Below are 13,473 nucleotides of genomic sequence, written 5' to 3' on the forward strand. Positions count from 1 at the left end.
CAGGTGAGAGGCCATTATCGTGATCCACACCTGTGTCCGCGCAGATTGCCACTTTACCGAAACCTGGGGATGGCGGCGATTCGATTTGCGCCCAAAACGGGCGCAATGACAATTTAAATGCATTTGCATGCATTTAAATTGAATTAATGAACTGCCCGCCCAACTTTATCAGCATTTCCCCCTTTACCATTTCCCCCTTTACCATTGGCGTTTGCCAATCCGGAACCGCGCCGTAATGGACCTGCTAAATAAAAGTCTGAATCGGGCGCCCCAGCTGCTGAAGAGCACGTTCAGAGCTTCCAATGGCTCACTGACTCAGATCAGTGGTGGGGGGGAGGGGGGGGGGTGGGGAGGGAGGCATGTCAGATCATTCTCTGGTTCGGGGGGGGGGGGGCAACGGTGAGGCCAGATTGTTGTCTGGTTGTGGGGGGGAGGAGGAGGAGGCGGGTCTGATGTATCTCTGGGGTGGGGGGGGGGCGCGAGAGGGCCGACCGTTGTCTGGTGGTGGGGGGGAGAGCTGATCATTGTCTGGTGGGGAGGGAGGAGGAGGCGGGTCAGATGTTCCTCTGGAGGGGAGGGGGAGTGAGGCCAGACCATTCTCTGGGGGGGGGGGGGGGGGGGGGAGTGAAGCCAGTTCGTTGTTGGTGGGGGAAGTGAGGCCAGATTGTTGTCTGGGGAGGGAGAGGAGGAGGGAGGCGGATAAGATGTATCTTGGGGGGGGAGGCCCGACCGCTCACTGGTGGGGGGGGGCAGATGGATCTCTGGTGGGGGGGGGCAGATGGATCTCTGGTGGTAGGGGGCAGATGGAATCTCTGGTGTTGGGGGGGCAGATGGATCTCTGGTGGTGGGGGGGCAGATGGATCTCTGGTGGTGGGGGGGCAGATGGATCTCTGGTGGTGGGGGGCAGATGGATCTCTGGTGGTGGGGGGGCAGATGGATCTCTGGTGGGGAGGGTAGATGGATCTCTGGTGGGGGGGCAGGGGGGGTCCGCTGCCACTCTGCGGGTGATTGGTGGGGAGGGGAGGGGGCAGGGGTGGCGATCAGCCTGGGTAGTGGGGGGGGGTAGATAAGGGGGACAGTGATGTGTGTGGGTAGTGGGGGAGTGGATAAGGAGGCCAGTGATGTGTTGGTAGTGGGGGGGGGGGGGGGGTCGATAAGGGGGATAGTGATGTGTGTGGGGGCCATTGCTCCCGCTTTCCGCTCCCAGGCCGCTTTCTCCGCTTTCTGCGGCCCGGGAGTGATCTGACACGGGCGCGCTTTTTCAATTTATTTTCAAATTGTGCATGCGCAGTTCAGAGCTCCGATCGTTTTGGCCGCGCTAAGCCCCGCCCACAGCGCGAATGGGACTGGAGATGGCTGAGTGCGTATGGGGGCGCCTGAAAGCAGATTTCTAAATCAGATCTGCATTATGCCCAGATTCAGCACTTCGAATGAAAATGGTAAAATCAGGCCCTTAGAGTCAGGGAGATTAGCAAGGTAAATACGTGGGGATATGGGGATAGGGCCAGGATGGGATTGTTGTCGGTGCAGGCTCGATGTGCCGAATGGCCTCTTTCTGCACTGTAAGGATTCTATGAAGCTACCAGATCTGCTGAGTTTTTCCAGCATTTTCTGTTTTTATATCAGTCAGTGATATTCTTATCATGGGCTGCAGTTATTGATTAGCATAATGTGTGCTGCTTAGATTTGAATTAACATGATTAGACATCTTTTGAACTGTTTGGCAGAGTGGAAACAATGCCTACCAGCTTTTAACAAAAAAATCACATGGAGAGTAGCTTTATTCCTTTAATGTTGAATAATGAGCAAACATTTCTTTACTGCCAGAGGGTCTGGCAAATCAAAACTTAAACAAGCTGAGCTCTTGCCAACAGTAGACTTTGATGATAGGGTTGCTATTCCAGGAGATGCTAAGACTTTGGAAGTAGTTTTTACAGCTGCACCTGATGGCAATGTAAATGTCACAGTTGATAATAGAAGCTATAGAATAGAAGCCTTTGTGGCTATGAGTATGCTGACTCTCTTAGCCCACTGCAGATGCCACATTTGGTATGTTTTTTCACTTGCTGCACTGGCTTTTGCAGACAATGGAGAAGATATGACCAAGTAACAAAGCTAAAAACTACAATTTTAAGAGCAGCAATGCCAATTTTCATTTATACTGCACATTAACATAGTGAAATATCCCAAGGTGCTTCACAGGAGTATAATTAGACAAAAATTGACATCAAGCCTAAGACACCAACAATTTGTATCGATATCACACCTTAATGTAATGAAACATCACAACAAGCTTAATAGGAGCATTATAAAAGAAAGTATAACACCAGGCCAAATAAGAAGATGGTAGTCAGATGACCAAAAGCTTGGTCAAAGAGGTAGGTTGTAGAATTGCCTCAAATGAGAAAAGCAAGATACCAAGAGGCCTGTGGCAGGAATTTCAAAGCCTAGAGCCTAGGGAACTGAAGGCACGGCTACCAATGATGAAGCAATTAAGATTGGGAATGCACAAGAGGACAGAATTAGAGCAGTGCAGATATCTCCGAGGATTGTGGGGTTGGAGGAGATTACTGCCACAGAGGGGTGAAAGGGCATGGAAGAATTTTAAAATCAGAAGCTGGAGCCAGTGAAGGTCAGCAAGCAGAGGAACAATGGGGGAATGGAACTTGCGAAGTAAGACTCGGGCAGCAGAGTTTTGGATAAGCTCAATTGTATAGAGGGTAGAATGTGGGAGAGCAGCCAGGTGTGCATTGTAATATCGGCTGGCCCAGAGGTAATGAAGGCACGGATGAGGGTTTCGGCAGCAAATGAGCTGAGAAGGAGTGATGTTGAGCAAAGTCACAGAATTGGAAAAAGGCGATTGTGGAAGTGGCATGAATATGAAGTCAGAAGTTCAACTCTGGATCATATGTGACAGCAAGATTGTGATCAGACTGGTTTCATCTCAGACCATTACCAGTAAAAGGGATGAAGTGGGTCACTAGGGAATGGATTTAGAGCAGGGGCTGAAAAAAAATGGCCTCAGTCTTCCTAATATTTAACTGGAGGAAATACCTGCTCATCCAGTATTGGATATCAGATAAGCAGTCTGATATTTTAGCAAGAGCGGAGGAGTCAAAAGAGATGATAGTGAGAGAGAGCTGAGATTTGTTAGTGTATGTGTGAAAACTAATGCCTTGTCTTCAGATGGTCTCACATCGGGACAAGATGTCGATGAGAAATAGAAAGGGGCCAAGGATAGATCAACAACGGATACATTAGGATGAATGAATAAAAGCTTAGACAATGTGGTAGGTTTAAAGGAGCGTTTTAAAGGAGAGAGAGTTTGAGAGAGAGAGAATAGTATTCCAGAGCCTAGGTAGCTGAAGGCACATTCTCCAATGATGAGACAAAGGGAGTGGAGCAGCACAATAAGTAAGAGTTAATTGGAGTAATGCAGAGCTTTAGGAAGGATGTAGGAATGCAGAGCTTTAGGAGGGATGTCGGACTCTGGGAGGTTGAAGAGCTAGTGAGGTGTAAGTCCATGGAGGGATTTGAACATGAGGATGAGAATTTTAACATTGAGGCCTTGGTGGACCGGAGGCCAGTGTCAGTCAGCAAACTTGGGGTGAAAGGTCAACAGACTTAATGCAAGTTAGAATGTGGTCAATAGAGTTTTGGAAGAGCTGAAATTTGGAACAAAATGTAGAGAATTCCAAGTCCTTTTGATATTGCAATGGTAAGTAGGAAGTATTCAACGGTACTCGGAATAGTGGTATCAGAAATCAGATTCAAATTACATCTGGCCAGTAATATTTGAAAAATTAACAGAACACTCCTCTCAACTTTTATATAGAATATCTTCCCACACTCTGACAGAACTCAGTATGAATTATAATTGAGGTTTCTGAATCCATGGAAGAGACAAGAAAAAGACAGTTATGCATCTAAGCTTATTTCTCTCATACCTTTATGGAGGTACATAAATGTTCAACACCGTTTGTATCGACAGTTGCTCTCTCAGCTGTGTTATTTGCATAAGAGAATGGATTCAGAGCAGGAAATAATTAAAATGTATTATTGCTTGACTGGTGGAGTCTTTGGACAGGGTCAGTTCCTGGCAACAGCCTCTCCCTGAACAAGGCAGCAGCTGTGCCACTATGTCAGTCGTAGTGGAATATTAACATGGCAGCTGGTGCTGAATTTACTTAAAATTAAAACAGTTCAAATCATTTCCCTTCCATTCTTAAAGCAACAACTATTAAATAAGCCCCAGTCACAATAAGCAATGCAATGATACTAATATCTCACTTATTTTGCATTGTGATTGAGATAAACTTTCTTGCCCCTAATTGATGATGTCTCTTTTTGCTACTACCAATGCACCTTTTACTCCAAATTTGGACATTAACGTAAGGATAAAAGATGTATTTTTAGTGTAAAAGAAAATTGACCTGTGAGCAAAATCAGGACAGAATACCAACAGTCACACAAAACAAGAAAGCACAGAATAAGGCAGAGATGGACACCGTGGATGCCTGAATACTGCCGGGCTCTGTTTATTCTGCCTTTGATGGCATTGTTATATTGCTTAAGTGACTTTGTAATAGACTTGACCGCTTTTGGCAGCATCCATTGCAATATCATAAGGTAAGTGAGGGGATTGTACTCAATCCAAACCCACAAGAATAGACCGACTTGCCCAGACCTCTCTGGAAATGTGTCACGCAGCATTACCAGTGTGGATGGCTGGCTCTAATAGTGTGGGCCATCAGTGTTTTCAGGTCGGGGAAGGCTCAGCAATGCATTCTACCCAAAGCTAGCCACAAATTGGGCACAGTGATTCTCTGCTGAATTTCTGACCTGCACTCCATTCAATGAGACAATCCACTAGAGTTTAGAAGGATGAAAGGAGCTGGACGAACTAGATGTGGAGAGGATGCTTCCCCTGGTTGGGGAATCGAGAACCAGGGGACACAGTCCCAGGTTAGATCCTTTCGGACTGAGATGAAGAAAAATGTCTTCACTTAAAGGATAGTGAACCTGTGGAATTCTTTACCACAGAAGGCTGTGGAGGCCAAGCTATTCGAGAAAGAGATAAATAATTTTCTTAGATTTTATTGGCATCAAGGGGTATGGGGAGAAAGTGGGAATATGGCATTGAGATAGAGGATCAGCCATGATCATATTGAATGGCAGACCAGGTTCAAAGGGCCGAATGGCCTGCTCCTGCACCTAGTTTGTATGTTCTGCGTATTCAGCATGAATGCATTCTCTGAAAATAAACTCCATGAGGTTTCAATTGCAAGCGATAAGTATTAATTTACAAGTAGCATTCTGGAGTAAAACTCTAGATTACACCTGCCATTAATTTTTGTGGTTGTAGATAATTGGAATGGGAGATTCAACAGCATGCTGTCAGGGTGAAGCACTAATGCTTTGTAACATGTTTACTGTGTGGCACTCTCTCAGTGGCTTTTCCTTGTAGCAGACTGCTAGTATAGTGTTTCCAACTGGAAGTTTTAAATGCAATAATTTAGCCCGAAGCAAACTTTAATGACAATACCCAGTATAACCATAGTCTGTCCATGTTAAAGCTCATAAAAAAAACTTCCAAAACAGCAGAGAGGAGGAATTGTAGCTACAAGGAGCCAGGATTTGCCAGACTTGTTATCATTACTGGGAAGTCTGCATTTTGAAACTTCAAGAATGCTACCATTCCAGAAGAATCAATCAAATTAAAGGCATATTTGACTTTAAATAGTGAATGAGTAATGTGCTAGGAATGTTCCTGAAAGTTTGATGGGCTGTCATTTTGATTACAATACAGTTTTTGCATAATTTCTCGGGTAGTGCTGAACCTGGAAGCACTTTGTGGTTGTAGTGTGTTCCCTAAAGCCACCTCTTACAGAATTCAATGAATTCAATTCTTTCCATTGTAGTAGAAATTCCTGATTACAGGGGAAATTAATTCTTGCGTTGGAGTAAGAAAATCCCCTCGTGATTCTTTGGTGCAAAGTCATTGTATTCTGGCGCCATCTGCTGCTCACAGTTTTACAGTGTAGTTTGACTGGGTCTGAAGCCATATTATTTCCTTTTAAAAAAATTAATTTTGCTAATTTTTTTTCATGTACTTTTTTCAGCAATTCCACAAGTAACGAAGCAGCTCCTGATGAATCCGGTATTTACCTGCGTCGTGCTGGCTGCCTGCATGGAGGTTGCAGCGATCAGTGGATTTGCTGCTTTTCTGGGCAAATATCTGGAAAGCCAGTTTGGTCTCAGTGCTTCATACGCCAACCAGTTCATAGGTAAGATAATTAATCTCTGATTTGTATTGTCATTGTCTTGAGGCTGAAATTAACAACCACTTGCTGTCTTTCTTGGTACAAAGACACCTATGCAGTACCTACAGAGGCATCTGAAATTGCATTAGTGAGTAGAAGTTTACGACGATATAATATATGATGCATATAATACATCAAGCTCTTCCAGTACAGTTACAATACTGGTATCTACCCAACAGTATAGAAAATTGCCCAGGTATGTCCTGTATACAAAAAGCAGGACAAATCCAACCCGTCCAATTACCGCCCAATCAGTCTACTCTCGATCATCAGTAAAGTGATGGAGTGAAGTGAGCACCTGCTCAGTGACGCCCAGTTTAGGTTTCGCCAGGGTTTCTCAGCTCCTGACCTCATTACAGCCTTGGTTCAAACATGGACAAAAGAGCTGAATTCCAAAGGTGAAGTGAGGGTGACAGCCCTTGACATCATGGCCGCATTCGACCAAGTGTGGCATCAAGGAAACGAGAATCAGTGGGTATCAGGGGGCAAAATCTCTGCTGGTTGGAGTCATACCTGGCACAAAGGAAGATGATTGTGTTTGTGGAGGGTCAAGGCATCTCAGCTCCAGGACACCTGTGCAGGAATCCCTTAGGTTAGTGTCCTAGGCCCAACCATCTTCAGCTGCTTCATCAGTGACCTTCTTTCCATTATACGATCAGATGTGGAGATATTTGCCGATGATTGCACAATGTTCAGCACTCCTCAGATACTGAAGCAGTCCATGTTCAAATGCAACAAGATCAGGACAACATCCAAGTTTGGGCTGACAAGTAGAAAGCAGACAATGACCATCACCAGTAAGAGACAATCTAACCACTGCCCCTTGACATTCAATGGTGTTACCATCACTGAATCCCCCACTGTCAACATCCTTGGGGGGGTTACCATTGACCAGAAATTCAACTGGACTCACCACATAAACACAGTGGCTACAAAAGCAGGTCCGAAGGAGGCTGGTGCCACCCATGTCTCACGAAACAATATAAAAAAACTACTGTGATGAGCAACTCACCTCCTGACTCCCCAAAGCCTACCCATCATCTATAAAGCACAAGTGTGTTGGAATACTCCCCACTTGCCTGGATGGGTGCAGTTCCTATAACACTCGAGAAGCTTGACACCATCCAGGACAAAGCAACCCGCTTGATTGACACCACATTCACAAACAACCACTCTCTCCACCATTGATGCCCAGCAGCAGCAGTGTGTACTATCTACAAGATGCACTAAAGGAACTCTCCAAATTTCCTTAGACAGCACCTTCCAAACCCTAGCTTCCAGCTAGGAGGACAAAAGCAACAGATACATAGGAACACCATCACCTGCAAGTTCCCTTCCATGCCACACACCATTCTGACTTGGAAATCTATCGCCATTCTTCACAGTTGCTGGGTCAAAATCCTGGAATTCCCATCCTAATGGCATTGTGAGTCAACCCACAGCACATGGACTGCAGCGTTTCAAGACGGCATCTCACCACCGTCTTCGAGGGCAACTAGGGATGGGCAATAAATGCTGGCCAGCCAGCGACGCCCATGTCCCACGATTGAATAAAAAAAATATATCTCCATGCACTATATTAATATGTGTGGTACAGTGCACTTCGAGTCAAACGTGTCGTATTGCACTGTGGCATGGCATCGAGCGCACTCTTTGCAGAATCACAGAATACTACAGTGCAGAAGGTGCCCTACGGCCCATCGAATCTGCACCGTGCATGAAATGTCCTGACCTGCCCACCTAATCCCACTTACCAGCATTTGTCCCATAGCCTTGAATGTTATGACCTGCCAAGTACACTCTTCATTATCCATATGGTCACTTCCTAAGTAAAAGAAAGTTCACCTGACCAGAACTGATTCCAGTTGGACTTGTAGGCTCTGGTTATCTAATAGCACTCCAATACAGGGCCCCTCCCTTTCTCCACCAAACAACGCACTCAGAATACCCATTCCATATTGATTAAAAGTGAATTAGTCTTGTGCTTAAAAACATGAATCAGTAACACATGGATTGCTTATCCCATGAGACTTATTGGGCAGCAAGTTGTTCAGAATGCTGACATTCTGAAATCATTTGTAAATTTGCTCCTAAAATTATGAGAAATTATGGACTCAGTGTCCCAAGTTGGTTCATTCTACTGACTGGTTTTGCCTTCTAATTAACGCCACACAAACCCCTCAATCTCTGAGAGAAATGCCCATGAATAGGAACCATCATAATTCTCCACAGGGGAGGTGGTGGCATAGTGATATTGTCAGTGGACTAGTAATCCAGAGATAATGCTCTGGGGACCTGGGTTCGAATCCCACAGCAGGTGGTGAAATTTGAATCCAATAAAAATCTGAAATTAAATGTCGAATGATGACTATTGTTGATTGTTGTAAAAACCCATCTGGTACACAAATGTCCTCAAACCCTTATCTGGCCTGGTCTACGTGTGACTCCAGATCAACGACAATGTGGTTGACTTTTAAAAGTCCTCTGAAGTGCCAATTAGGGATGGGCACATAATGGTCTTTGTCCTATGAACTTCAGGTTTGCTCGTAAAGCCAGTAAAATATTCCAAGGCTCAGACAAAGCCTCATTGGTCATGAGCATGGGCCAGAAAGCTGGATCCCTAATCTTGAATGTCTGATTGTCTATGGGCCCAGTTTTATCCCCAAAATGTGAAGGTAGTTTCAGATCACATAAATGTGGGGCAGGATTTTCCTGCTGGAGAGATCTTCCAGTCCCACCGAAGGTGTGTTCCATGGCGATGAACAAGCCATGCAAAACACCGTAGACATCTGCAGGACTGGAAGATCCCACTGGTGGCCAATGCCGAGCCATTTCCACTGCCAGAAAACACGTCACAGGAGGTGCTGGAAAATCCCAGCCCTGATCTTTCATATTAATGGCCAGCATCAGGAAAGCAACACTGATTCTCCTAGAATCCCTTCAGTGCAGAAGGAGGTCATTTGGCCCATTGAGTCTGCACTGACTCTCTGAAAGAGCATCTTATCCAGGCCCAACCCTCCTGCCCTATTACCGTCATCCAGCATATTTAACATAGCAAATCCACCTAACCTACACATCTTGGACACTAAGGGGCAATTTAGCATGGCCAATCCACCTAACTTGCACAGCTTTGGAGTGTGGGAGGAAACCGGAGTACTGGAGGAAACCCACACAGACACGGGGAGAATGTGCAAATTCCACGCAGACAGTCATCCAAGGCTGGAATCGAACTCAGGTCCCTGAGGCTGTGAGGTAGCAGTGCTAACCACTGTGCCACCGTGCTGCCCTTGTCGTGCAGTGTTCCATGCAATGTGCCTTACACGAATGTCCTGAGGGAATAAATGAATGACTTGGCACCCATGGCTGAGAACCCACTTTAGAAATCTCTTGACAGCAACAGCACTCAAATACATCCAGATTCAGGTCACCATTCAGATTTTGTTGGTGTGCTGAGAGTGGCTGAATGCAAATCCAACGAACAGTAAATATGCTGCAGAACAAGAAGAGGAGAGTGACTTTGAGTGAGATGTTTTACTGACAAAGAAACTGGAGGGCCTTGACAAACTTCCTGTTGTTGAATAAATTTGCATTTCTAACAAACTCCCACATGGTGTCACTCCAGTAACACATTTCACATGTCGTTCACTCAAGCTAAACTATTTTTCAGCCTCTCTTCACATAGTTAGTATTTCCTGTGTCAGTACTGCTATCGTTTCCTGTGTCTGCAAAGTTCTAGCTTCCTGTTTTGTAGAATTGTATAGATTTTTTCTGTTGTACCTCATTCTCACTTGAAATGGTTAATTCTAGATAACAATTCCATTGGCCTAATTATCTCAGCTAAGTGCCAATCTTTAAGAGTTGAGTTGGTAATTGTTTGTGCGTTCAGTGAGCATTGAGACATCACAACAAAGTCTGTTCCTGTCCTCACCTTGCACCCAATCTCTAAAGATGTTCAGCCATTGGGAAAAATCTGCTGGAGATTACTATGTTCACTTCAACATAATTCTTTCTGAAAATTTGATGACCATTGAACCAGTTCAAAGGGCTCTTGAGGGACAGTCCATTGAATAAAATTTGACAAATGCCCTTTTCATATCTAGAAACATACCTAGTGGGCACTATTCCTTGTTAAAGCTCAGAGGGTGGCTCTAATGGTTGTGGCAAAATATCACTGGCACCTCATCTACCTCTGAATCTTGCTTCACCTGGGTTGAAGAAGTCAGTAGCCTTATGGCAAATTTGGAAGCTCTTTACTGTGACTCTCTCCAGGAGCTTTCTTTGCCAAATTAGTGGGTTGGTCATTATTTGTGTTAGACTAGACTCTGCCTGATTAACAGACCATGATATACCATGGATATTTTCAAAACCAGGCCACTGTGACTGACTGATTTCACCCTCCCCTCCCTTGCCTGGGGATGTTGTGCTGCTGAAGCATCTCAATTGCTGAGATCATCTGACTCTGAACAACTCCCTCGAATCCATGTAGCTCAGTATTGCACAATAGGAAGCATTTTCCCTTGAGCTGTGGGGAAGCCGTAACTATGTAATCTGTCTCCACATAATTCAAACATTTTGACTATTTATGAGCCAGAATTTCACTATACAGCAGCTGATTTTGCTGTAAATTGAGTGTTTTCAAATGTGTTACATGCATTTCATCCAACACCTCAGCGCTCTGCATTAAGATTGACTGTTTCCTAAGAGACCTCGATCTGATGCAGTTCTGGGGAAATTGTCTCGAAAGCAGATGCTGTGGAGAATTCGCAGTACCTGATCGGAGATACATTGAGCAGTGAGGCACCAAATGGAAGCTGTAGTCTTTTCCAGCAGGAGACTGGGAAAATCAATTGGGAAATGTAAGTGATTACTAATGGTCCATGATGCCCCACAGCAACCAGCAATAGGGGATTTTGGCACACATTTGAAAGGTCACAGCGCACACACACAGCTTTAGAGTCTGATAATGAAGAGCTGCAGTTAGAGATTCTGTGACAATCATCAAAAATATCTTAAGGAAACAGAAAGGAAAATGAAAAATAAAGCCCCTTATGTCTTCTATCAAATGCTTTGCATTTGTTGGCCATTTCTGACCAGATAGTGCAATAATCTGCTTGTGATACTGGACATGACATAACAGTATAACAAAACAAATAAAATAAAAATCTATATAATGATTTGGATGCGGGACCAAATATAATATTTCCAAATTTGATCATGACACAAAACTAGGTGAAAATGAAAAAGATGCAAGGAGGCTTCAAGGGGACTTGGACAGGCTAAATGAATGGGCTAGAACATGGCAAATGGAATATAATGTGAATAAATGTGAAGTTATCCACTTTAGTAGAAAAAAACAGAAAAACAGAGTATTTCTTAAATGGTGAGAGATTGGCTAGTATTGATGCCCAAAGGGAGCTGGGTGTCCTCGTTCATGACTCACTAAAAACTAGCATGCAAGTGTAGTAAGCAATTCAGAAGGCATAGAGTATGTTGGCCTTCATCACAAGGGGATTTGGGTACAGGAGTAAAAGATGTCTTGCAGCAATTGTATAGAGCCTTGGTGAGATTGCACCTGGACTATTGTGCACAGTTTTGCTCTCCTTATCTAAGGAAGGATATTCTTACCATAAAGGGAGCGCCAAGTGGGTTCATCAGACTAATCCCTAGGATGGAAGGATTGTTTTTATGAAAAGAGATTGCGGAAACTGGGCCTGTATTCTCTAGAGTTTTGAAGAATGAGAGGTGACTTCATTGAACTTATGCAATTCTTAAAGGACTGACAGGATGGATGTAGTTAGGGTGTTTCTCTGGGCTGGTGAGTCCAGAACAGGCTTGTCCAACTGGACCTGCAAAGCTCCTCTGTGGCCCACCAAATGAGTGTTAGAAATGCCAGTAAGACAGTGGCTGGAACTCTACCAAAAGAGAAAATGCTGGAAAATCTCTACCACCTTGCCCACCACGGAATCGGCGCAGGCGAGGGTCCGACAATGGAAATCTCTGTTGACCTCGGGCGGGAATTTCTGGTCTTCCCCGAGCAAGGCCATAAAATCCCTCCCAATAAGTTTGAAGATTTCTGCACGGGACTGCTCCTCCAATGACAGTCTGTTTCCCTCCCATGTTTGCTGATGGTAGGCTATTGAGTGCATCAGAGGCAAACATGGGAGAGGAACAAACTGTGATTGGAGGAGCAACAAATACTGACCACTGAGTATGTGAAGGGAGAGAGAGAGAGAGAGACGATGGAGCATGTGGGGCCTCTGCTCACCAAGCTTTCTCATTCTCATGACTCTGGCCACTTTAAACCACTCCTGCTGCTCTGGCCCAAGCCCCAGTGCTTTGGTACAGCTTTGGCCACGTCCCTCTGGTTCTCCCCGCATTCCCCTGCTTCTCGGCGCTCCCTTTGGCAGGCACCTGTTTTCTCTCTTTTGCTCCCCACTGCCCTCCACCCCAGACCACCACAATCTTTGAGCATGTTCAAGACAGGAGTTGATAGATTTCTGGTTACTAATGACACCCAGGGATCAAACATGGGAGGTAGGTACAAGGGAAATGTTAGGGGGAAGTTTTTCACACAGAGGGTGGTGGGCGAGTGGAATCGGCTACCGTCAGTGGTGGTGGAGGCGAACTCAATAGGGTCTTTTAAGAGACTCCTGGATGAGTACATGGAGCTTAATAGGATGAAGGGTTATAGTAGGTCTAGAAGGTAGGGATGTGTTCGGCACAACTTGTGGGCCGAAGGGCCTGTTCGTGCTGGTTTTTCTATGTTTCTATATGGGGATACACAGTGGGTAAAAATGATGTAAATATAGATGATCAACCATGATTTGTTTGAATGGCGGAGCAGACTCAATGGGTCAAATGGCCTACTCCAGCTCCTATGTTCCCATGATCCTAACAAAGCAGATATTTCACAAGCATCCTATGTTTTCCCTTCTAGCCTCTGGCTGTCAGATCAGAAGAGTTAGAACAACTTGCTCTGGCTGCCTTCTGGAGACACTTAGTAGATTGGCTCCAAGAAAGAAAGACTTGCATTTATATAGCACCCTTCATGGCCACCGGATGTCCCAAAGCACTGTACAGTCAATGAAGTACTTTTGAAGTGTGGTCAGTATTGTTAGTGGGGTACCCAAGGTGACCAGTACTGTCAGAA

The 13,473-nt window shown here is 45.0% G+C and overlaps 1 protein-coding gene across 1 annotated transcript in view; it reads left to right on the forward strand.

Moving 5' to 3' along the window:
* LOC144494993 (solute carrier organic anion transporter family member 3A1-like) overlaps positions 1 to 13,473 on the forward strand; it is a 329,502-nt gene that overhangs the window by 262,469 nt on the left and 53,560 nt on the right. Inside the window, exon 5 of the mRNA XM_078214721.1 lies at positions 6,123 to 6,287. Within this exon, the coding sequence (XP_078070847.1) occupies positions 6,123 to 6,287 (165 nt within the window). The remainder of the gene's footprint in view (positions 1 to 6,122; positions 6,288 to 13,473) is intronic.

This window comes from Mustelus asterias, chromosome 6 (assembly GCF_964213995.1).
Source record: "Mustelus asterias chromosome 6, sMusAst1.hap1.1, whole genome shotgun sequence".
NCBI lineage: Eukaryota > Metazoa > Chordata > Chondrichthyes > Carcharhiniformes > Triakidae > Mustelus > Mustelus asterias.